Raw genomic sequence first — 25,943 nt, forward strand, 5'->3', positions numbered from 1 at the left:
CCCTGTTCAACCTCTTCTCCCCGCTTCCTCCCTTTTTGTGCTGTTTTCTTTGTGTGCCACCTCTGCCAGACTACACTGGCTCATTGCAAGGTTGATTTACAAAATTGGGAAATAAGATTTGAGGAGAGGTCTCCATTTGCATGAGTGTGCTGAGCAGATATGGAGAAGAGATGTGAGATGCTATAGTCTGCTGGTATAGAAATCCCTATCAATCAGACCATTCTTAGGCATGAATACAAACACCTGAAGTACAAAAACTGGAGTTGAATGATGATCTGTCCCTGTAGGCACACATTATCTACTACGACACCATTCAGTTCAAGTATATTCTTACACCAGCTAAACTGATGCTCTACATTCATTATCATGATCAAAGTTAATTGTTTACACTTACAATTGAGCCAGCTTATTGAATTTCAGCATTTTGATAAATGCAGCATATCATCAGAGCTCCCAACATGGACATACCGTAACACAAAGTAATCCCCCGGGAGCTACTGAGATGCACTCTGTCAGTGTACAGACTGGTAATCTAGCTGAGAGGTTGGGTTGTGATCAAAATATCTCAGCATGATTTGGTATAATGTGGATAAGCAAAGGAATGAGTGAAACTTGTTCATCTGCTCTCCATTCTTTGTAAAAGTGTTTTAAAGTGCAGCTGGAAAACACTGTCAACAGACAAATAAATAACACACACACACACACACACATCATGATAGAGGTTCTCTTTATAAGAACCTACTGCATTACACTGCGCAAGTCACTTTCACTGACCGCTGATATTACATACAACCAAGAGAAGAGTGTTAATTAAAGCAGCATTTGTTTCACACCAACAAATACTAGGGATGCGTTTGTGTCCCTGTTGTAGCAGTGTTGGATGATATGAACACTTTTTCAATTAATGACGTTTGAAACTTAAGAACAAGTGTTTTTCATCTAGAAGTTCAATGACAAAATCAAAAATGAGTTGCCATTTTTACATTTAATTGATGTTGATTTAGTATTGTCTGTAACTGTGACAAACTGAACTCTCTATCTAACCAAGGCATTTTCTGCCTTTCTTACGTAAATAGAGACAGCAAAGAGATAGCAGGGGAAGAAGGAGAGAGAGAGAGAGAGAGACTCTCTCCAGGCTCAAACTGAGAACACTGTAGGTTATGGCTGGTGTCTTAGTCCCAAGGGAGCCACCATGTATCCTGCAACTTTTGATTGTGAAGGTTGACTGATTATTTATAGTAACGATGTTTGGTTTCCTAATCCATTGCAATTTTTTTGTAAAGATAAGAAATCATTTGCCATTCAACTACAAATTAGATTTTGAAGTACTAATTTCTAATAGGTGCTCTGTTCTGTCCTTCTGATCCCTAGAGGTGCTGCCTCTCTTTTCTTTCCTCCTTCCAAATGCATTAGCATAGCTAGCAGTGCGGGGGTATTGGTGGTTCCATCAGTAATGTCATGGGCACTTTAACATGATGAAGCACGCCGTGGCCCCGCTGGCATGAATAATTCACATCACCACGCGCCCAGAGAGAGAGATAGGGATTGGCTTTGCAACAATGAATTGTGGGAACAGATGTGTGATTTTTAAGGCACACGGGTCTCTGTTTTGGGTGAGCAAGCAGTTTTAATTCAATTTGATGTTTCTCTTTTTAAAGTGAGGCAAGACCTTGAGCTGGGCCAGAGAAAATAAATATGGTGGGATCAGAAGTGGGAGCTGTGGTTATGGGGTAGGAGTGGAAAGCGGTGGAGGTCCTCCTCTTCATCCATCACAGTGGCACTTCAATGACTGTCAGATAAGTAGCCCTGTCCAAACCCATCTTTTATCATTATGTATGAATGAATCTATCTGGGGATCACATCATCTAGCACATGGGAGGGCTTCATCTCATATACATGATCGGGAGAGGATATAGAAATGGAATACATGATAGTAGAACTGCTTGAATGGAGGAGATATATTCACACCACTGGCTGGGAGAAAGAGATCACTATTTGATCTGAGCAGTCTTGGAAACAGAAAATGTACAAGCTACTGCTTCCAGGCACACATCTGAACTTTATGCAATGTTTTTTTTGGCAGTTAATGCCAATAGAAGAGCTCCTCAAGTGGCACTAATAAATCTCTCTTTGCAAAACATGTTTCATTAAAACATAACTTAATATTTTTTTTTACTTGCGATGCTTTGAGGTTTATGGTGTTTAACACATAGTACCTCTAGGCCCTTGGCTCCCAAGCTGACATGAGAACTTTAATGTAAATAATTCAGCAAAGGTGGGTGAGAATTCTTGGCACAGGATTAAGGAGGCTGTGCCTGCAAAAGCTGCTCTCAATCCATTTCCAAATTGTCATGGGGCCTTCTAAGAGGCAAAACAAACCCACCTTAAGCTCTGCTAATCATACTTAAGCATGAATGTTTCATGTGGAAATGCCTGGTTACAATTCAGAGGCCTTTTTCCTCATTCCTGGGGCAACCCTGCTACAATCCAGAGATCCTTTTGGCCACAACAAAGACGAAATGTGATGTAGAGACATCAGATGTGGTGCGGTGCACACAGCATGTAAGTAGGTGGAAGCAGAATCCCACATTACAGGCACCATGTTTGTTGACAACACGAAACACTGCAGATAATGAATTCAGGCTGCCAAATTTCAAGATGTGCCAAAAGATAAAGCTGTTATAAACAAGGAAAAAAACAACAATGATAACATCAGTAACTTGACTGGTTGTGATTAACATCTTACTTGTGTCTCAGAAATTCAAATTACAAGCCTGATGTAGGCAATGCCAGGGACCAACCTAATATTATTATTATTCGAGACGGAGCATAACCCAATGGCGGGATGATTACATTTGACTTGCAATGATCCCCCCCCCATCACCATCACATGAGAAAACAACAGCTTGGAAAAACTAATAGACATATTCCCCAAAGTAGCTTTGTTGCTCCTGCACTGCTTTAAATAAATCTCATCACCGCAGTGAAAAATGCTTCAATTTCTCCAACATTTAAAAAGTGGAGACAAAAGTCCAACCCATCTGTCCCCCCAGCTTTGTGGGGCGCAGTACAGTGGAGGGAAGGATTTATCACACACAGCACGGTAAAGTGCATCTGCATCTGCCACACTGCTCCCACTCGCATCATTATCCTCATCGCCTATCACTTCCCCAGCTGAGCCCCCTTTTGGTAACAGAGGCTGACACATCGACAGTGGGTAAACACCTTTAAAAGGATCTGACGCCCTGTAATGGAAGAAAAAACACTTCCGTATTGTTCAGGACCCCTGGCGCTGTGCTGGGCTTATGGAGGAGTAAGCCATCGTCTGGTGTCACCTAATTGGATCACGTTTGTGTGGAGAACAGATGTGTATTGCTGGCTGAGGTAAACACTGGACCAGGAGACACCAGGACTGAAATTGCTCTGAAAATCACTTCTGCCTCCACAGAACAAGTGAGAATAGCAGTGAAAAATGCAGTATAAAAGAACATTTGTGGCGCAGTCTGAAAAGTAATAAACACTTTCCCTTTGGTGGGGATTTAAAACAGGCCCTATTTTCTGTTGCTCATCCAAAGGCCCAGCCATACATCTGTGAGGAAGGGAACATGTGGTACACAGATATTCAGAATGAGGCTGAGGCAGTTACCAGAGCAGTGCTCATAGCACAAGTGATGATCCTTGGCAAAGGACAAATTATACCTTGGAAACTGAAAATTGCTGATCTAATTAAGAGCTGGCAAAAGGTGTCAGTAGGGTCTGACAGATTTCAGCCCTGAGTCTTTTCCGCTTGCAGTGAGCTGTTGCAAAAGTGAGAGACATCGGAATGAACAAAGAAAGATGAAGAGAGACACTGAGAGACAAGGAAGCACTATTTCCAATCAAGCATCTGCCTCCCCTCCGACACAGCTCGATTTAACCTTGAAGAGTAATGAGATCTGACTTGCTTAAATGTTAGCATTCTTAAATCATCAGGAAGTGCCTCCAAGGAGCCGATAATCACTGTGCCAAATTGCTGTGCTCGCTAATTTCATTTCTCCCTAGCATTTGCTTGCAGTTAATGTCGATTATTCAAGAACAGGCATTTAATGCTGCCAGGTCCCAGGGGTGTTACATTAAAATGTAATAACTTGCAACATAAATGAAAACAAAAACCATTACTTTCTTCCCCCCACAACTTTCTTCCCCCTCCCTATTCCTTAGCTACTTCTCCCTTCCTCCCTCTTCAATCTCTCTCCACTCCCTCCCTCCATGGTGGGAGTTCGAATCTAATTCTCAGCCCATCTGGCAGGCGTAATGAAGGCGGGCCAGGCTTGCAGTGCCCTGCTGCCATGGCTCGGCGGAGCAGGAGGCTAGCTGGCAGATTGGGCCGAGATGAGTGGAGGGGAGTCGAGGAACCTGCTGAGTGAGTAAGCCAGCCCAGTTAATCTCCCATGTGCCCCAGTGTGATCGGGGCCAAGGCCGACCACACGTTGAGGGCACAGTGGATGGGGTTTGGAGTGTGGATGGTTGTGGGCAGAAGACTGGGGGGTGAGTCTGGCATTCATTTACATTTCCTGACATTTAAAGCAACTTTCAGTGCTCCATTGAAACAGTAAAAAAAAAAGAAAAAAAAGAAAAAAAAAAACACAACATTAATTTTGAAGAATGCCAAAAAGCTTGACAACCACCAGTCAGTGAAAGGGTCATAGCTAAGCCAACACATCAACAACATAGCTCCAGCTGGGCCTGTAGCGGATTCAATGGATGGTTTGTATGGTAAACTGCCTCACCAGCAGTAAGTGTGGCACACATAAAATAAAATAGCTACATATGGGTGTGTGACTGAAAATACAGATTTAAGTATTAATTTAAGTATTTCTCAGTAAAACCTTCATACACAGTTTCTGTAAGACTTCTGCAATGGTAGAGTCAGTATAAAATTATCATCACAGATATGGTCCAACCTCAGGTCCTGTGTAGGTGAAACATGTGACAGAGGATATAGAACAGACAGTGTCAACCTGACTGGTGGAGCCTCAGAGGAAACACAAGGCAAACCGTGTCTTAGCACCATCTGGCACAGACAGAAGTGCATAAGGATTTACATATGGTCAAACACAGCAAATAACAACTGTCAGGTAGGTCTGCAAAGCACATTTAAAAGTATACTGGAGTAAAAAATTTTACATACATACAGTTGCAAAGTACTTAGTACTACTTTAGAGGGTTTTTTAACTTATAAGTATAACTAAGATTTTACATATTGTCTAATAAATCAAGGACATGATGTGGTGGCTCTCAGCTATACTACACACCCTCCCAGACACTGTACTGCCTACAGCTCTTTTGTTGTTATTCCACCTTCTCTACCCTGTGTTGTCAAAATATGGTCTGTAAATGAGTTTAAACCTAGCAAAGGTTATGACCCCTAAATCACACTGAGCACATTTTAAGACAGGTTAAGATACATGTTTAATGGGTATTTCACACTGTAGGTAGACGTTCACACTGACTCTGACACGTGCGTAAGACACACATCACGCCTTGGACCGCTTTGACTCATTTTTTTTCCTTTGTGATGCAAACTTTTTATCAGGTCCATGATGCAACTCTGGGCTTTTTGGCTTCACTTTCACTTGCCCTCAGTAGTGAGCTGGGGAAAATCAATAAAATCAATAAATCCACACATAAAAAATGCTGCTGATTTCTTCCTGATGAGCCTACATAGATTTCTGCTGTCAAGTCAGTCTGGTGAATGCTCTGTCCAGTCACTGTCCTGCTGACAGATAGCTGCTCTGACGACAAAGACACTGAATATGCTGCTTACGGCTTGGTTTCAGTGTGAATTGGATGGAGTCATGCTTCAGTAATGCTGACGTGCTACCCACATCTTGCTTTCAGTGTAGACTCCCAGTAAGAAGGGTTTTTCGAATCGCAAGTAGTCACTTCACTCAGCCACGGAAGACCTTTCAGCAGACCGAAGAGGCTGCTTTCTTTTGCACAGAGAAAGTAGAATAAAGAAAGTCAGTTTGGCTTTTTAAGATGGAGAGCATTAAAAGTAGCCAAAGGACTCAATTTTGATTCAAATGCGATGTTCTTCCTTCTGGATGTGCTAGCATCTACAGCTAATGTGTTTGTTTTGGTCACTGATCATGGTCATATTTTTATCTTTGTACTGAATTAATATGATTTGAATTTTGGACTAGCTTTGTGTAACGTTACTGCTTTGTGTGACATTAGCAGTAACCAGAGTGTTCTCCTGAATTAAGAAATTTACTCATTAATCAGCTAATGCTAGCTTCAGACTGGAGGCTGCCTTTTGTACAGTTTGTCACAACCAGGCATCTGTAGTTCATATTGTAGCTGTAGGAAAAAGGAAGGGAGGGGCAAAGAGTGGTAAGGCGTGGCTTATGGCGTGAGTTTGTCGTGAATCTCACTACAACTTCCAGCAGCTGAAAATAATTATGCAGAGTACCTTTAAATGCATTTGATTTACAAACTAATATGCTATTATTTCATTTTCACTTTACAATAAACTGAATTTGCTGTGGCATAACAATTTTGTGGTATTGTCAAAATATGTTGTGATATACAGCATTTGCACTCTGTCTCCCTGGGACCTGCTGTGGGCCAGGCTCTGCAAAGGGGAACAACAACTGGCAGAATGACACGGGTAGACACTGGAAACCCCATGCAATTATGATTAAGCTCCTTTATCTAAACATAAACTCCTCTTCAATCGCTGTGATTGTCTGGTGTGTGTGAAAGCATGTAGAGGGGAAGTGACAAGGCAGCCAAAACTCTTGTGAGAGTGCAGTTGCAAACACTGGCCTGTGTGTGTGTGTCAGAGAATGTGTGTGTACATGTGTTTACCCATATGCTTTACCAAGCCAAGCTCTATGACCTCAAGAAGCCACTTTTACTTTGCTATTCAGTCAGCGCTGAAATGCTATTTGGGCACATTACAGGAAATCTCTACCTGCTTCATGCGTGTGTTTGCCAGCCAAGTTAAAACCACAGCATAAGCAGGGCAACAGAGAGGAACGGCAGCCCAAAGTGAAGGTTCTCAGTGTCAGCAAGGCGTGGGAGAGAGAAAGAGAAAGAACAAAAATCAGATAGGCGGACGGAAAAGACTCATCCACAGCACCATAGCAGGAAGCTAGGCTGACAAAAACAACAGATTTCCCTAAGCAGTACTCCAACCTCTAGACAAACCACAACACTGTCATTAACAGTTACTCTCCTCATAAACACACCAGCATCAGCTGGAGGTATAATTGCCCCACATCTCCTGTAATCTTGTACCTTACCTGCTGTTACTGTCAGACACCCTGTCCATTGAGAGAGACAGAGAGACATGGTGTGAGAGGAGTTGTGCTATATACAGTATGTGTGTGTGTGGTGAAGATGGAGGCAGGGTAGATGCTGCTTGTGTACTGTCAAGGTAAGGAAAGTAAAAATAGGGGTGAAGACGGGGGAAAGGAAAAGGAGAAAATACATGCCAGAAAATCAAATGAGTGTGTTGCTCACAGAAATCCCAGGAGCAAGGCTCAGGAGCTCTGATGGAGGGAAATCGTGTTCTTTTTCGTTGAGTGATTAGAAGACGAGTGGCAGAACATGACCTACTTAGTATAACTTTTTTATACAGGTTTTGGAAAAGGTACTCATGAGGGTAGAGCTAGAGAAGTGGGTGAGGGATTTAACCCTATTAGATTTATAGAAACATTAAAGAGAGCAGGAATAATTGCTAGGGGCTGTTTGTGAATATGGAATAAAGTCTGTTCATCTCATGACCTCTCAAACAAAAACAAGGGCTCACAGTTACCCTCTGTGCTCTGGCTTTGCAGCCAAAAAGCAAAGATGGATGCATTTGATCCTACAGATATGCAAGGTTATAATGCAAAACAAAATATGAATTAAACATCATCTGACACCCTCTAAAGGCTACATAAGGAGTTTTTAGTGCTTTTAAAATTAGCCCAGAAAGTGTAGTGGGAGGTGTCAATGTTGAGAGAGCTGGAAAAGAAAAGAAGAAAAAAGGATGAGAAGCCTGCTTTCTCAAAATGTGTGACTGAAAATGGCAGTGTCATTTCTCTGCTCCATTACAATCCCAAACTGGAAATCCACCGAGGCCATGAAAAAAGGAACACTTTAGCTCTGCTGTAGAAATGGGCCTGCCTCTGGCTCTTCTTAATTTCAGGCTTTGTTTGTGCAGCGTCGGGGAGCTCTTGTGGGTTTGCGGGAGACCCGCAGGCCTTTTGTCTCATCAGTAGAGGTGGTTTTTGCTTGGAGCCTGCAGCGATCTGTTGGTGTACGCCTTTTGTTCTACCTCTCTGTGCGAGATTTGGCCACAGGTCACGGATTACAGGCAACAAAGCCATCACAGGTACACTGCTGTTTGTTTCCCCTACAACTGTTAGAGCTCAGGAGAGAGGCAGGCAATGGATCTCCATATCAGCTACAGAGAATGACGTACATTAGGAAAAAGAAAGAGCGAAGAACAACCAACACACTGGGAAATGAAAAGTCTCACAAAATATGCTCTTTTTTAAAATTAGGTTCTGCCCAAACTAAAATGGCTTCCTCTCGAGTCCTTGGGGGACACTGGCAATGCTGCAATGCCTGCTTCTTTAAATGACACAGACTAATATTACACTTGTGGTGCTGAATTAATAAGGTGCAGCATGATAAATCTCTATGATTTATTATGTTCCCCTCCAGTGTATAATCAAGTTGAATGAGAGAAGGAGAGAGAGTCAAACACAGGGAGATTGGTAGAGACAGAGACATAGCTGGGTCTGAATTGAGGCACAATAGACAAGACACTTCCTCTGCACAGCTGAATGGACAGGCTTACATAGCTTTGAATAACACTCAGCCACAGAAATCAGTGGGTGTTGTGTTTAGCAGAAGGAAGACGATTAAAATACCAAAAAGTTCAACGTGCAGAGCGCTGTGAAATATGACATATGGAACTGCCAAAACAGAACCAGCAGACAGTCTTTCCCCCCAAAATGGTCTATTTCTTTTGGAAGCATGAATTCCCCATAAGGGCAGTTTATGAGAATATCACACCTCTACTGAAGTCTCATCCCACAATCCACAGGAGGCGTTCTCTCCCTCCTGCCTGCTTCTGGTGGGCTGCCATCGTATTCATTCCCTTTTCCCAGATAGATGTTTGTAATTGGAGCTCTAATTTATGATCAGGCCTTGGTGCAGGATAATGATATGGAGCATTGTAATTTGCTGATGCAAATTGTACGTTATAATGGGGAGCCATAAAAGCCCCAGCAACATCTCGGAGACTTGCCAAACACCCTGAGCGTTCATTACAGCCCTCATTAAAACATCCACGTCGGCACTGGGAGCTCTTACAAATGGAAGGAGCATGTAATTGCTGCTTGATTGTGGTATATGTAACATATGATAAAGTGGAATTGCCACTTTATTTTGTCTACAGTGTCCGTGAAACTTAATGGGGAGAAAGCGTGCGGTAAACAAATCCTCCTAGCGTTGTTTGATTGTTACATTATAGGGCTATTTGTTTAAAGTGAGCCAAATGTGAGTTAGGGGACAGTGCATCCAGGACAAACTAAGAGTGATGATAAGCAAGGCAGGGCTTAGGGGGATAAAACTAATGCTTTTACCCATGAGAGCCTTTGTTTCATTTGGACTAACTCCAGCATGGGTGACAACTTCATCTTGGAATACATTAACTGGATTTAATATAGGAAAAGATCCGTTTTTATTTTATTATCAGGAAGCTAAGTCATCATGACACGTGTGCTCTAAGGGTAGTGGAATTGCACTGAAAAAGGTTAGAGTCACCTCTGGTGAAAACGTACTTTGTACTAATGCCAACTCGGGCCTTTGGGGTACAGCTTCTAGCCATTTCCAATCACTGATCTCAATTCAGTTCTAATGAACAGGGTATGTGGAAGGCATTGAAACTGAATGTTCCAGCTTTTAAACCGCCTTAAGAGCAAAGCCAAGTGGCAAAAGCAATTAAGAGTTCATTTAGAACAGCTGAACTATGCTAAGGCTGGTTCTTCTGAGAGCTGGTCAACACTAACTCACAGTGTCGCCCTTTTATTCAAATGACCTCTCCCAGAGTTCCCTTTGTGCTGGTGCCGTTCTAATGCGTCTCCATTAGAACAAAACCTGAGCTGCACTGCTGAAAATGAAGTTTCCCTCCTCGACTCTGAATGATAGCAGGCCTCTACCACCAGAGCTGTGTGTGCTCAGCCACTGGAAAAGGATTTTCAGCCGTGTCATTCAGCTGGGGCCCCAGAAGCCTGCAGCCTTTATCTGCAGACTCGTTGATTGATGTGTTGTGGGCCCTGCTGTGGTTAACAGCAATTTTTATCTGTTGCTAGCGGCAACAGCTCAGGTCCCTGGTGCGCAGAGAACAGCAGGGCCCAGGATCTGAAGCCAGGCCGCACACGGGGATAAACAAATAGGTTTTTCAAAGCGGACAGCTCTCATGAAGAGGCCCCTGACAGGCAGTGCCCCACCCCAAGACCAGGACAATGTCAGGGCCCCAGCCTACTCCTGCTGGGTGCTGGGCTTCCTTCACTAATTTTCACCATGTGCAGAGCCAGTGGTATAGAAACTCTTGCACACCCCACTGAAAAGTAAGCAGAGTGCGAGAGACAGAGGGAGGCAGAGTGATATACAGCAAGAGCAAAAGACTCACATGCTCACGAAGAGGCAGTTAAGAGATTTCATATGCTGTACGGGAAGAAGCCCTGGTTTTCTCCTTAAGCTCTGTGCGCCATCAGTGGTGTAGTGAAAAAAATTTGCTGCAAAAATTACTCCGAGTATAAAATATAATTTACATTCAATTTCTTTCAATCACTGTGTTTAGCATTTAATCCAGTGAATCTGTGTCATTTTGCTGAATAAAGCGTGAAGCTTTTAATGGCTTCTACTATAATTAAGTGACATAATCCTTGCATTCGATAAAGATCTCGTAAAAGCCACTCGTCACTCAGGCAGGCAAGTGTATTTGCCACAATGTGGAGGTCGTGAATGCCAAATCAATTAAAATAAGGCTGTTTAAGAATGCACAAATGACTCTAAGACTGTTTTGTTTAAAGTGTAGACTCATTTAGCGTTAAATATGATTATGACAACCCGAGCAGGGGAAATGAAGAACGCGTGTGTCTGAGAGCTCCGAGCGCTCTTGCTCAACCCAAACACACCGGCTAAGGTTTTACTCCCTGACATTGTGGAGATAAACCCTCCCAAAACAGACTAGTCAGATTATATTGTCACAGACAAAGCTTTATCATGCATGGAAACATAGTTTGGCCTTAGGTGGTTTCAAAAGATGGGTGGTGGGAGACTGAAGCTCAATCGTTTCATCTGAACGAAGAGGGAGGTGTGTGCCTTGCTTAGTTAAAACATCTCCTCCTGCATATAGCATATCCAGCCCAGGGGTAGCGTCAGGATGGGCAGATAGTTGCAGTGAGAATTTTTTGACATTTTTCTCGTCTCTTGCAGCTCATATCTCACAGGCACAGAGGGGGATGTTGGGTTCTTTATCAAGGAGCTCCTGAGAGGATGATAAATCGCCTGAGCCCGGGCCCATCTCTGCTGGAACAACAAGCAGGTAGCAGGGCAGGAAACAAGGCACAAGATATTGTCTCCCAAACATAGCTGAGGCTATAATGAAGCCTGCACAAAGCAGACAGAAGAGAGTCAACCTGATAAACAATTCCATATCCAGTCTTCCACAGAGAGCAAGATAGCGAGTGTCCATCCTGCTGCTGCATATCGCTGCTGGCCTCAATGGTCAGAGATTAGCCTGCACCCCTGAACCAGGGATGAAGGGCTGGTGTGGGGGTGGGTGGCTGGACGTGACTTCCCAGCTAGCAATGTCAAGTGGATAAACACACTATGTGAAGACAAACACCTAACTTAATGTAGTTGAAGTGAAATCAGGTTGTAGTGACAAAGGATGGATACTGGCATTGGCTTATAAATCATAACATTTCAAAAAATATTTTATTTTTAGCTCATATTTTATATTTGTGTTTTGTGTATGTTATTACATTTTATTTATATTAGCAAGTCACCTCTGTTGTGACAGGGTTCATCATGTATTTACTGTGAAATTGACCAATATTATACCAGCTGTGTGTTGAATTAATTTATTGCTGATAGTTTAATTAACTTGCTATTATGTGTTGCATATAGAGAATGCTACGCTTTATTCTTCTGTTGTCTGTGTTCAGTCCAACAAAAAATAAAATAAATAAATAAAAAAGCCCATATTTTTCCACATGCCTTGCAAATGCCCGTCACTATCAAAAAAAATAAAAAATAATAATCCATGCGTTTTACTACAGTCATTTGCCACTAAAATCTGTGATAGTACTGTATGTCAGCAAAAATGATCAGGCTTGAGCAGGCTTTAGCAAAAATTTGCACCAGCCTGCAGAAACTCATATCACTAACATTGTAGCATTTGTAATCCACTGGACACAAATTAGATGCACTGTTGATACTTGAAAGTATGGATTCAATTGCAGAAGCGTTCAGTCGGCAACTCCTCAAATGACACTAAGTGATGACGTCTTATTCAACTGTTATCGTTTCCATTTTCTGTTTATCTTAACAAACAAGTGAGAAAAGTGAGATGAAACAAAGTCAAACAGTGATGCTGACTTACTGTAATATTTTCATGTGCATAAACGCTGCTTGATGATTTAAAACAGCAGGTAGTTAGATTCATAACAGCCAAAGCATTTCACACTGTATGTGTCCAAAAAACTGTAATTGTGACTCCACCTTCTCTTCATATAAACGTAGCACTAAAATCCACCACCTTCCTTTACATTCTTGTGTAAACCATGCAAATGAGTTCAGTCAAGCCTGGCAGGCAACATAAGAATGGAGACATAAAGAAGAAGAGGCATTATCTCTCATGGAAGGAGAAAACAAACTGTCAGGAGAGATTGCCTTTTCTCCCTCTTAGCGGCTTGTGACTGATAACCAAACCCCATCCACCAGCTCCATTTTTTTGAATGTTTGTGAAGAGCTAGAGTAGTAGATGGCGATCAGCGCTGGGGGCCAACCAGCAGATAGCCCCATCCATACTACTGGTCTCCAGTGGCGCTGACTGCACCTCTGTGCGGGTTTGACTAACCCTTCTGCACCCCCTCCCTGCCCTATAACCAGCCCACCACCCACATACATAACCTCTCTCATCCTCTTCCTGCAGCCTTTGCATCATCCCACTCTTCTTCCCATACCCGCTCAGCCTCACAGTTCTCTGGAGCTCCCCCAACCCCACTCCACCCCTTCAAAACCATCATACTGTAAAGCCTGAAGCACTTTCAGATAAAGACACCTCAGAAATCAAGCAGGCCAGGCAGCAGAGCAGATTGCGAGTCAGAGCTCAGCACCCAGGAGGTGCCCAGAGGTTACACACGCTGCAGATAGCTACGTCAGACAGCCAGAGAGGGGGCCGCACAATGTGGAAGTTCCTGGCCTAGTTACTGGACTTACTTTGCTTGCACAATGCCCCTGCCCCCACACCACCACCGAGCCCCCTCCAACTACATCTCTGCCCTCCTTCTCTCGGACTCCCTCTTTCCTCCCTTCGGATAAAGAGAAGGCCTTGTTCCCTGCCGACTCAAACTGACAGCTCAAGCCAAAGGGCTCCACAAGCTTCTTTGGAAGGTCTTGTTTGTTTTCATCCATCTGTGAGTATGCGCCCGCTGGGGAATAGGAATGTGACATGTTCCATTAAAACAAAATTTAAAAAAAAGACAGCACAGAGATCGATGTCTTTTGAAGTTAAGCTTTGTTCAGTGCTTTAACTGCAGTCCTTTGAGGCAGATTAACGATGACAAAGCATTTATAGTTGTTTTGTTTGTCTGGATGATTGCTTCCAAGCTGCAATAAGAACTGCCATATGCCACTCATCAGCTAAAAGTAGCACACTTTAAAGAATGTTCCTCATATGAGCTCCCCTTTAAGCAAAGGACATAAAGGACGACCGCTGTCACTATTACCCAGAGACTAGACTCATCACGGAAACAATGGGTGGGGAAGAGCACAAATTTACGGTTCAAAAACGCACTGGGGCAAGGCAACAGATGCTTTCACAGGATAAAAATAGTCCTGAGCTGACAATTTGTGAGCTAGTGAATCTTTGAAAGATCTGGCTGATGTTTTCCAAGGCATCACCAAATGTTCCTCTCGAGGACATTTACCTTTAACAGCACACTACATGTTTTGTGATAAAAACCATCTCACTGACTCCTATTAATGCACAGTTCCAACAAATCATAAGACATGTAACTGCTGTGGGTGTTCGTGGAGGTGTAAATGTACATGCATTTCTCTGGTGGTGAGAAATTATTTTTATTGCACAGATGCAGGGGCCTTTAAGAGGCTTTTAGACATACTGTCAGATGTGTGAGCAAAAAAGATCCTCCACACTCACTGGAGGAAGACATAAAACTCTGACAGCCAAATTGCAGCACTGGTGAAAGGCGTTGATCGATGCCAATAAAACAAGACTCTTTCCGCCAAGGTAGTGCAGGACACCTTCGCACAATTTAATCATTCAGTCAGCCAGAATTAATGTTCCTAATATCATGATTTCTCCATTACTCTATTTAACATAATTAAAATGTCGAGCGCTGTGGCCATAAAGCAGGTCGTTGGAGATTGTAATTCTGCCGTAAAGCTATGAAGCATGAAAATGTCACTTACCGAGTAGCCGCGGCCTGACAGCGAGTGAGTGGAACTCTGTAGGGAGAGAGAGGAGAACAGGGATGACCTTTAAGGAGCGTTTCACTCGCTGACACAGACATGATGAAGCGGCGCTGCTTTAATATCAATATTCACGTTAACCTTTTACCCGCCCTGCCATGTAACCCCCACCCACACACATCACTCCCATACAATCTGGCCTCCACCACCGAGGGTAGCTGAGCGGCTCTAAAAACAGTCACTCGTGTCCTACTGAGAGACTAGATGGGAGTTGTCACAGTGGAAAACCTTAATTACTTGGTAAAATTATAGTGCTCAATAGTCATTCTAATGCTGTGTAAATTCATTTGAGGCTTAGCGTGAATTGTACATGCATTACTTCAAAATGTCTCAGACTCCGATATACCTAGGATATTTTATGAGGCAGCTGTATGCTTAATGTTTTCTAATATTTAGCCCCTATGCAAAGACTGCAGGTCTTTTGATCCTTCTTCAAGGCGGCTTTTTGGATTTAAGCTGTTTTACACTGAACTTAAAAAAAGCTAGCAAACTGTCGCTCCTGTGTTCACGTTACACAGCTGCCGCGATCCCTGATTTTGTTTGATACATTTGTAAATGGAAATCGGGAATTAAAGTAGACTGCTAAGTGCATCCAATTTCAGGTCTGTGTGTCTGAGGCAGAGCTAGACACACAAGGTGCACAGCAGAACAGACAGAGTAGTGCAGAGGTGTGGCTGTGTTTATTTGTGCTTTAGATCATAACCACTGTGAAACATTCATAAAATAAGGTTTTAATTCTCAGATTGACTTTGTTCTAGCTGATGCTGCTCTCTCTCCTCATTCACTCTCTAGTTCTCTCTCTCTGTCTGTCTCTGTCTCTGTCTCTTATGCAGACCTCCAATCCCCCATTCCGCCTCTTTCCATTCATACAGGAGGCGGGGCGAACTCGTCCCGGCTAAAATACTATCTCTTGTTGCAGCAAGGTGGAAAACTCCCGTACTTAATAGATGGTGTAAAAGGGGGCTATAGTCAGCTGACTTTTTTTAGACTTTTTTTGCTGTTTGTCAGTTGTTTTTATGATACAGGGTTTTTTTTTTTCAATTTTAATTAATTTAATTTAAACAGTCACACTGAGATTGTCACTTTTTTAAAAGAAAGGCCAGTGTGCTTGAATAGTCTAAACATTTATAATATAAGAAAATATAAAACATTTCACACACAAATTAGAAATGTTTTACATTAAATAAAGAATTCTAAGTGAAATTGCCAATGCTTTAAGTAAAATGAGAAGTTTCCATTCAAATCTTTCTGCAGCTCATTCCATCTGTGGGGAGCACTATATCTGAAACCAGTCCTCCCAAGCTCAGAGGTACAGCAGATGTTAAAATATCCTGTGACCTGACGAACTTAAATGAACATACAATACAGTTCCCCCTCTGTCACTTAATAAGGGCCATCTCCCATATTTTCATATAAGCTACCAGAAGATGGAAAGAATTCCCTTGCTTATGTGTCGTCAAGAATGCCACAGATAGGAGCGAATCCATCCCTTGCACAATCACACCTTGATACAGAAACTGATGAGTGACTGACAACAGACTGCTAATCAAAGATGTTGGCTTCTCTGCTTACTTCATCTGATAATTTAAAAAAAATCTGCTTTGTACTGAAAATGAAGTAGTGCACAAGAGAATTGTTAATTGGTGTTTTTCAATAACAAGCCAGATGCTTCAACATTTAATGTATAATCTGCAAATATAGTGCATACCATAAAAAGAAGACATCCGATCTAAAATACTTCAGATTCACCAGATACAAAAAGACAGCCCTTCTAAACTGTAATCATCTAATTTTGTCTATCTAGACTTAAACTGTCCTTCATTAAATACTGTTAATTAATACTGCCATTATTCTGGGGGATCTTTTTTAATTGGTGTCTCGCACATTTGGAATCAAACCAAACATTCTTCATTATGTTAAATCAGCCCATTTGGTACTCAGGAAAAATGTTTCTTCGTGCTTTTAAGGAGGTGCTTTGGATGATCAAAGTCCTCCTGTGTTTTCTAATGCAGTTCTCTAAATGCTGAACAAGAGCAGGATGGAGACAGAAAAAGCTGGGTTTTGTTCTGTTCTCTGGCTCTGCCTGTCAGCGCCCAGCATGAATACCAATCTCCAGATCCCTCCCTCCACTTCCACTTTCTACTGCTTTTATTCCTCTGTCTAGATTGGCAATTTCTCAGCCCTCCCTCAGTCTCTGGAGGGGACTTTTCTGCTAGACCAATTTCATCCATAGGGTCCACCTTCAATCCAAACGACCTCCCCCACACCTTCGCCACCACTGCCTCCCTTGTTTTGCACCCTCCCAGTGTCCCTCATCCATTCTCCCACAGCTGCTCTAGGCCTCAGCCCTCATCAACGCCTGTGTGCTCCTCTGATTCGCAGGACGACTCCTGTGGTGACGATTAGGCAAGAGTCCCGCCGTGAACCGGAAAGCAGGCTCTGCAGGAATCAAAAGGCTATTCTCACTCTGCTCAGCCCCTCTGCTCCCTTCACTACCTCGACCAGAGGGGAGGCCAGAGAAGTGGGGAGGAAGAACTGCACAGAAGGCAAAATCTGTGGACACAAAAGGGTCAAACATGTGTTCCAGTGAGAATGTGGCCTGTTGTCTGTGTGTGCATGTTGTGAGTGCACTTAAATGTGTGTGCATATGCATGTGTTTGCGTGTGAGTGTCTATGTGCATAGGTGGTGGGAGGACAAGGCCATTTGGAATTAGCCCTACTATGTAGAGTTCATTCAACTTGGAGCATTCTGAGCAGAAAGAGAGGCTTATTTAAATGATAATGAGGGACAATCCATTGGATTTAGTGCTGGTGAAGGGAGGAAAAGAGGGGAGGGAAAGGGGGGATCCATTAAAACGCCAGCGGTTCATAAGCCATAGGGTCGGCATACAGCTAAACACTCTCTCTTAAAAGCCATTATACATGGCTCTCAATGGATTTCTGCAGCGCTTAGGACTTCAAAAGGATTTAAGAACCCGCCCCAGAGAGGGAGTGCGAGGGAGGGAGGAGGACGAGTGTGCATGTGTGTGTGTATGTGTGGTGGTTATGGTGGTTGCTGGTGAGAGGGATGGGGCGGATGCTGGCAGCATTTAAGGGTTAACTAAACAGCCCCAGAGAAGAGAAATGTTGCTAAATCCACCCCCTAATCCTCTCCCCATTTCCATGCCCCCTCCTCCACTCTCTTTACAAAGAAGGAGGAAAAAAGAATAACATGGCGACAAGTGGGGAGGGTCCAGTCCATCTTCTCCCAACCCAGAATATTGTTGCAGGGAGGCCAAGAGGCGGGCCAATCAGAGCTTGCTGGAGCATGACGAGAAAAGCACTGTGAACATCATATGCCCTCTGTGGCAGGAAGATCAGTTAGGTGGGTGGTTTTGGGTGCATGTGGGTGGATAAAGGAGGGTGTTAGAGACCCTGACACCACCACAACTGCCACCCTCTTCTCCACAGCACACAGATGCAGTGGAACCCACCCCCTCCACTGCCTCGCATTTCCCTAATCCCTGTGTGGCTTAGTGCCGGGGCCCCGCTGCACTGCAGGCACAATTACCTAGTCAAAATAAACAGATAAAGACCCAACCATGGCAATGAACAAACCACATCCCTTGCAATTTTTTCACCCCCTGCTCCCAAATTGATGCATGACTGTTTTTACGGGCAGGCGGGCAGGCGCATCCACATTTCACATTTGTCTCTATTTCCTTTGGCGGTAAGACAAGAGAAATCCATTTTACTCGTTGACGCGCCACCATTAGTTAAGAGCTCTTAAAGCTGGGGAGCCACTTTGATGTTGTGGTGCGCGTTTTATGAAAATTAGCAGTGCTCTAATTGTGGTGGCAGAGATTTCATGGAGCTGAAAAAGAAGCAGTATAGGACAAATAGTGTTGGGGAATATTCTTGTTGTGTGTGTCACATGCAGGTCTTCACTGGGTGAAACACAACAGCCAGCAGAGAGACAGACATGCACACAGAGAACGAGGTAAAGATGGGCAGAGGGAGAGGAAGGGATAGAAAGGGATGGCGCGGCTACAACGATCAGTGTCTGTGCACCATTCATTTGGCAGCAGATTAGAGAGACATACCACATCTAACACAGTCGGCGATTATACCCCCCCCTTCCACCCTTCTACCCCGCCCCCCCCAACCCATGTTCCCTCCCTCACGGTGCATGTCATATATCCCTGTCAGAGCAATCAACCGACGTCGGTCTTTTATCTGACAAGCCCACCTCTTCCTCCTGACTTTTTCATTACAAGACAGCCTCTTACACAAATTCAAGAGAAATAGTGTGAGGGGAAGACAGGGGACAGTGCACCAAAGAAACAGAGCGGTGAGGCTTAGAATGAAAAGAGAGGATGAGGATGGAAAAAATTAGGCTGGGTGATTTTTCCTGTTTTTCACCAGGCTGGATTTTCAGTTGGAATACTGAATAGCTAAAACAATGCATTTAATAAGCTCAGTAAAATCTTTTTCTTTCTGTTATTTTATCTCTGCATATTTTCCTTCCTCTTCATTCTCTCTCTCTTCCTGCTTTCGTCAGCTAAATAAACAGTCTGATTGAATTTTGTTAGATTTGGGAGGCCTGCTTGACAGGCATTAGTTAGAAAGCATATTTCTACATTTATTTAAAATGAGCAGCTTGGGATTGTGCATAAATTCTCATTACTTCCCCTGTATCTAAATTGCATTATTTCATCCCTTTTGCTGAACCAGTGCCTGGCCTCAATTTTCCTTTGCCACTTACTCGTCCTCTAAACAGGCTGGCATATGGATGTCGGTGCAGCAATAATTGGAACAGTTTCTTTAACTCGTTCCATCCTGGAGTCGGCGAGGTCAGCACACACCTGGCGGGGCCGCGTTAGGTCATGTCTACATTAAACCACGCTGTGTTTTAAATAATGCCAGGCCAGCTAGGTGATGTTCTGTGACTGGCCCAATCTTTTTTTTTTTGTCTATGTGCTGCCAGCCAACCAGACCTTCTCCCAAGGCACAGGGGATTTATGAGGTGAGAGCTGAAAACAGCAAGAGCTACTGCACCAGCTGCCCTCGACAGTCAGCCTCAATGCTTCTAAATGAGGTCTGTGCAAGGGGTCTCATCCAAAGTCTCACCTCACTGAGTTGCTCCTTGGAGTTGCTCCTGTGTGGTCGGCTGAGCTCCTGCACCGTCTCATCCTCTCTGACTTTCACTGGACGTAGAGCCAAAGGTTTGATCTGCAGGGGACACAAGAAAAGAAATCTTCAAATAATGCACTTACTTCATAAACCAAACCACCATGTTCACAGTTAAGAAATGTACTCAGAGAGCGAGCGATTTAAAGTTAATTTTCAGACATTAGAGAGCCATGAAGTATAATCCTAAAAACTACAAATCACTGCAGGGTGATACTTCTATAAAATGGTGAGGAAAATTATTAAATTTGGTATATATTACAAGTCCATGCCACTGTTGTTTGGCCAGATTAATACAAATGGAATACAGACTTTACATTACTGTGGACCTTTTCCAAAGGATGCCATAACCTTATCTGGACTTCAGTATGTGCTTCAGGATAGCAATGAACATGATAGTTGCTATCTTTTTTTTGTCAAAAAGACATTATTATTGGTAAATAGGAAGAGAATAATCTACTCAGATGTTAGTGAACATACTGTATCTTACTCTAGCTTCATAATGTAAATGTAACAAAGGAAGCTTCAATAATGCAGAAAGATGTAACATTAACAAACCTTTATGCAAATGCAATGCAATTGATTACATACCTTACTGAAATAAATTGGAATCTATGGCATTAATCCATTTCATTATTTCTTAAATGACCTTAGACACATCATCAAGTTTGTGTTTTCTGGGGATATTACAAGAGCTTTAAATCTGACACAGTCACCAAGGGCCAAAACTGCTACGCAACCAACAGTTTTGCAGTAAAAGGTTCTGAAAGTGCAATAAATCATACTGGAAAACAAAACCATCAGTAGGACAGCACTGTTTCAAGCTCCAGATCCAGGTCGCTCACTGGGATCTACTGTACAGCCACAAGTTAGGCTGCTATGCATAATAATGCAGCATAACTACCTCAGCTTCAACTGACTTGAATGGGCCGTGGTCTTTTCATAACCTGAGGAAAACACAAAGCTACTATAGTGTGTCAAAGCTCAATGTCAGTTTATACTTTGTTTAAATGCAAAACAGAGCTGGCTGTAGCAAAGGCACCTGCAACCCCAAACCTCAACCCACTGGTGCTAGTCCTGCCACCCAGCAACAGGACTGCATCAACAACAATGTAACAAACCCCACTGTGAGCGTATACTACAGTAGCATGGATTCAGGACACCACTGCAAATTCAGCTGGATTTTCTTGTGCTGCGTTGTATCAGACTGATTTAAAAGACAGATTTCTTTTATCAGTTCTCCTGTTCTACTGTAACCCCTCCAATCAGTATTGTCCAACTTAGGTAAGATAATGTTTCTTCACAACCAAATTCTGTGCATAAGATAATGCTGTTGAACACATATGACAGCAACACACAAACGGAAGCATTAGGTTCAAAAAAAAAAAAAGAAAAAAGTGTTTATGTGTTTAGCTTTGGACTATATACAATCTAAAAAGATGAACAGGTAAAATCAGTAAAAAGTTAGGATCCAGTGCCAAATACTATCTACAACACACATCTACTGTAATTGCTCACAACCTCACACATTCTTTAGATAAATCCTCCAAAAATAGTACTTTGAGGTCAGTAAAGAAAAACTGAAAAACATGTGGCATCAACAGTGAGTATACAACACTATAAAATGTATATCTACTTTAACTTTTAACAAAATATTTTTGAAAAAATATTTATGTTTTTCTGGCCATGGCAATTAAAAAAAGAACAAAATATCAGCTTTTGTCAGTTTATATGTAGGCCAGTATATGCACTCAGCCACCCACATCATGGTAAACCAAATGCCATGCATGGCTTGTTTTATTGCAGGCCATCAAGACCCAAAGCTGGCATTCATCCAAATTCCCAGCCAGATGGGAGGTTGGCGAGCTCAGCAAGGAAGACTCTGTGCTGGTGCAGAGTTGGCCAATCACACAATGTCTCGTGCTGCTTCCCCACCTTGGAGTACAGTGGCGATGGCCGCGGGGTGTAATCCATTTGACTAGCAGTTTGCGTATAGCAGCTCCCCCGGTGGCGCGTGAGGTGGCCAGCCCCAGTCTCCTGATCTCCACTGTAATTTAAGCAGATCACTGCTACAATTAACCTTTCCCGGTAAATATCAATTATGGCCCCCGGCTGGGCTTGAATTAAAAGGGTCATCAGCTAATCTGACAGGTCCTGTACGCTACCACCTGGCTGGGAGACAGCGAGGGAGGGAGGCAAGGCGGCAGGGAGAGTGTTTGTCTACCCTTGTGCCCACCAGCGCACATGCCAAGTAGACACAATTCCCTTTTAATTACCCTGCCGCCGCCAGGGCAAGAATGCTGATTGGCCAAGGGGCATTAGCAGTGCGCTGAGGTCAACAGTGACAGGATGGGGGTGGGTTGGGGTGAGTGTGGTGGAGAAGAGGAGGGAGCTGCCACCAAGCAATCAGGAGGTAGAGATGGAAGGAAGAGAAACCTGGCAGGTGGGCCTAATCAGGTTTGACTTCCACCTCTACCCGCCTCTCCCTCTACTTCGCTTTCTCCACTAGCTGTCAGCCTAATCACTCCTTGAATCTCAAAATAGATCGTGGCCTTTATGATTTGCTTCTCTCAAGGAAAGCACAAAGACAGCAATCCTCCTCGGCAGGCAGACTTGAAGGCAGGCATGGAGGCAGAGACAGAGTGTCGAGGTACAGTCGGCGTCACGTCCCCTTCAAGCACAGAAGTTGATTACTTTGTTTACCCAGCATCAGTGCTGCTGACAAATTCCTAAAGGCACCTATAGTGTTTCTGTGTCCTTTGGGGTCTGCGGCTACACTTCCCAGTCAGCAATCAACTTGGCTATTGATCAGACCACAGCATCTAGCATCTAATTAGGCACCTAGGTTAATGATGCAGCATGCACGGACTGTTCCCCAAGCCGCTGTTCAACAGGACAGGAGCGCAATTGATCTAGGCAAGAATTCACCAACTCTGACAAAAGATTAGCAACCCTGACTGCCTGTGATTAAAGCAGGGACTGATTTCCTGTCTGGGGAGGTGTTTAATTGGCCCTAAGCTCCCAACTGTACAGCTTTCATGTATGTGTGTGTGTGTTTTGTTTTTTGTCTACCCTTTAATGTAAAAAGGACAAGTTAGTGAGGTTGAGGGTGGGGCTAATGATCTCTAGTGAGATGTGACTGGCTCCTGGTGGCGACCTAGTTCAAGGTCATACTGCCTTTCCACTTCACTGGTGGTAATGCCTTTGAAGTGTACTCTGAGGGCTCCTGAAGGAGCAGGTCTTGACCACCCAGCCGTTATGAGGAGCTATAGCTTTTCATTTTTTGTGAAGATTAAGTTTGTTTACACTGGAGGTCTGACTTGTGCAGTATCGGGGCAAGGTTAATCAGGATGAAATAGCAAGCAAAATGCTTAATCTGTGTGTGTGGGGACAGGACAGTTTGACTTAATACGACAGATAGAAGAGACAGCAAAACATAGCTAAGTAAGAGCCTGTGTTTTACATGAATAATGTACTGGAAATTGGCTCCATTAGTCTCGGTATTGAACATGTCTGCAGTCCCTCTCTGGAGGCTGCTGCTCTGTGCTCTTTAATTATCTTCAAAAGGCCCTCCAGCATCTTAATTTCCCCCCAAGTTGAGTAGTGCCGACTTGGGTCTGCTCATTTATACTACTCTAACCCTGGGTGAAGACCCCCCCATTAGAAAGGGCATCAACAGAGACAGTAGTGGTTCACATCAGCTCACGCTAGGCTTGGCTAACTTTCCGTTGCCTTTCACTCTTCCTAACTCTCCTCGTAGTGTTGATCAGTCTGCAGGCTGTTAGCAGGGAGATGGCTAGACGGTGGCAGGTGGTGCTTTTTTGTCCTGCTCCTTTGATCCTCCCTTCTCCTTCACCTTGCAGGAGGTTTTAGGGGGGCATCGGTTGGCTCTGTGGCCTCCCACCCTTTTTCTTCTGGAATAAAAGAAGCTGTTAGTCCTGACCTCGATTTTCCTCTCTTTGCTCCAGCTTCTCTCACTCTGCCTCGTCTCTCCCTAGCCTGCTGTCACCTGTCAACAGCACTCAGGGAGGTTGTGCCTGAGCCTTGTCCCAGTGTCAATCCTCATTACCCTAGGATCTCAGACCCTGCCCTCCCACCCACTCCTTCCTTTCTGGCTGCCTAGACTCTCTTCTGATCCACACTAACATGCTCCAATCTCCTCTCTGGCCTTCCCATGTACAGAGTTGGGAGGAGACAAGGGGAAATACAGGGAAGGGAGGGTTAAAGAGGACGGATACACATCCTTCCTGTAATTTTTTCTGAAAAGTGTCCTGCACAAAGGACCCTCACCCCCATTAACCCAGTGACAGGCTGCTATCGCTACTCAGGTAGGCATCAGTATTGTGTGTATATGTATGTGTGTGTGTGTGTGTGTATGTGAGGGGGCCCAGTGTTGCGGTGGGCGGAGGCACCTCGGCCCTCACTGCTGGGCTCCAGCACTAGCTCAATCTATTGGCTCATTATCCCCCCCGCCCAGGCTGTGGTGCAGACAAGTGCACTTTAGGGCCACAAGCCAAATTGATTCATCTGCCTTCATTTTCTTCAGGCTCAGAAGTGGCAGCTGCTCAGAGGCAGGGGGAAAGAGCTATAAGATGGTGAAAAACAGAGACGGGAAAGAGGGAAGGAGAAAAAGAGGAGCTGGGATAGAGTGAGATGAAGGAGGGAGGCATCAAGAGAAAGAGATATTCCTGGTTTTGTTCCTCATCTGTGTCTCATTTCACTTTTCTTCCTCCTCCCTCATCTCTCTCTCTCGCTCTCTCACTTTGCAGCACAACCAACACCTCCGTCTCTTGAAATCGCTATCAAGACATGCACTCACTCCCCCACCAAGTCCCAAGTTGGAAATTAGCCCAAGGACAAGCTAGCAGATTTACTACAAGGAGAGCAAATGGATTTTTGCTTTTATTTTGATGAGTCCCAGTGTATCCATTATGCCTTTTAATCATACATTATTCATAAAGTTCACCTTATAATAAATGACCACATAAAAAAGGGTACACATATTATACAAGGCCTAAAATGCCCCCATAACTCTCTCTCCTAGAACACTTGCACTCCAAACTATGTCACAATTGTACGCCGTTTCACAAATATAACTCTGTTAGCAGCGACATGGTATTTCCATGTCAAGCAATGAAACAAGGACATAAGAAAATTTGACAGATTAAAAGCAACACTCACATACAAATGAGGTTCCGAACGAACAAATTAGAGGGCGTGACCTCAGCATGTGTCCTGTGCACACTGTTGCAGTATAGAATGCTGCACAGTGTAGCTAACTGGGGCGGCCACCGCGACAGCCCAACACTGTAACAAAGCAGTCAACGTGAAAGCGAAGCCGCCGCCTCGGCCTGATTCCCAGCCAACAGGGACCTCAGGAGAGCCTGAGAGTCCCACGGGGCCTTGTCTGGAACAGATGAACTGGGGAGAGGAGCACTCCCGACGGGCCCTAGGTCTCTCCAATCACTCTCACCATATGCCTCCTGGGGGAGTGAGGGGAAAAAAGCAAGAAAGGAGGAAGGGGGGAGAGAGGAGGTGCACCTGCTTCCAAATAAGAACTCATCCCTCAGCACCTGTCCCGCGGGTTCACTGACAACCATAACAGACAGACACACACACACACCTCACCTGTCAGCCAGGACCACAGGAACAGTATCTGCCCTGCGCTGATAAGCGCATGGCCTTACAGCAGAAACACTCAGCCCCCCTCCTCTCCCTCCTAACTCCCACTCCAAAGCAAGCATTTCTCAGAGCTACCAACAACAATTAGGCCGATGATGTCGAAATGCTAATGATGTTATTGGAAGGAAAGCAAAGGAGCAATGCTGTGGAGCCGCGTTTTGCTCTTCATTGCCGGAGCCAACAACATTATGCATGACTGTCCCCCTGTCTTGTTGGTCTGCATGAAAAACACAGGATTGATTTGTGTATACTATTAACCTTGAAAGCAGCGAGTGCATTTTACAAAAAATGTATGCATTCAAACAAAGAAAAATCAAATGGTG

General features: G+C 43.9%; 1 protein-coding gene across 1 annotated transcript in view; it reads right to left on the reverse strand.

The window, feature by feature from the left end:
- LOC109954808 (fibrosin-like 1) overlaps nt 1-25,943 on the reverse strand; it is a gene marked incomplete at its 3' end in the record, with an annotated part of 273,238 nt that overhangs the window by 136,807 nt on the left and 110,488 nt on the right. The window contains exons 3-4 of the mRNA XM_020590407.1: nt 19,879-19,980; nt 14,710-14,745 (exon numbers count right to left, since the gene is read on the reverse strand). Coding sequence (XP_020446063.1) covers nt 14,710-14,745; nt 19,879-19,980 — 138 coding nt within the window. The remainder of the gene's footprint in view (nt 1-14,709; nt 14,746-19,878; nt 19,981-25,943) is intronic.

Source organism: Monopterus albus, unplaced genomic scaffold (genome assembly GCF_001952655.1).
Source record: "Monopterus albus unplaced genomic scaffold, M_albus_1.0 scaffold12.1, whole genome shotgun sequence".
NCBI lineage: Eukaryota > Metazoa > Chordata > Actinopteri > Synbranchiformes > Synbranchidae > Monopterus > Monopterus albus.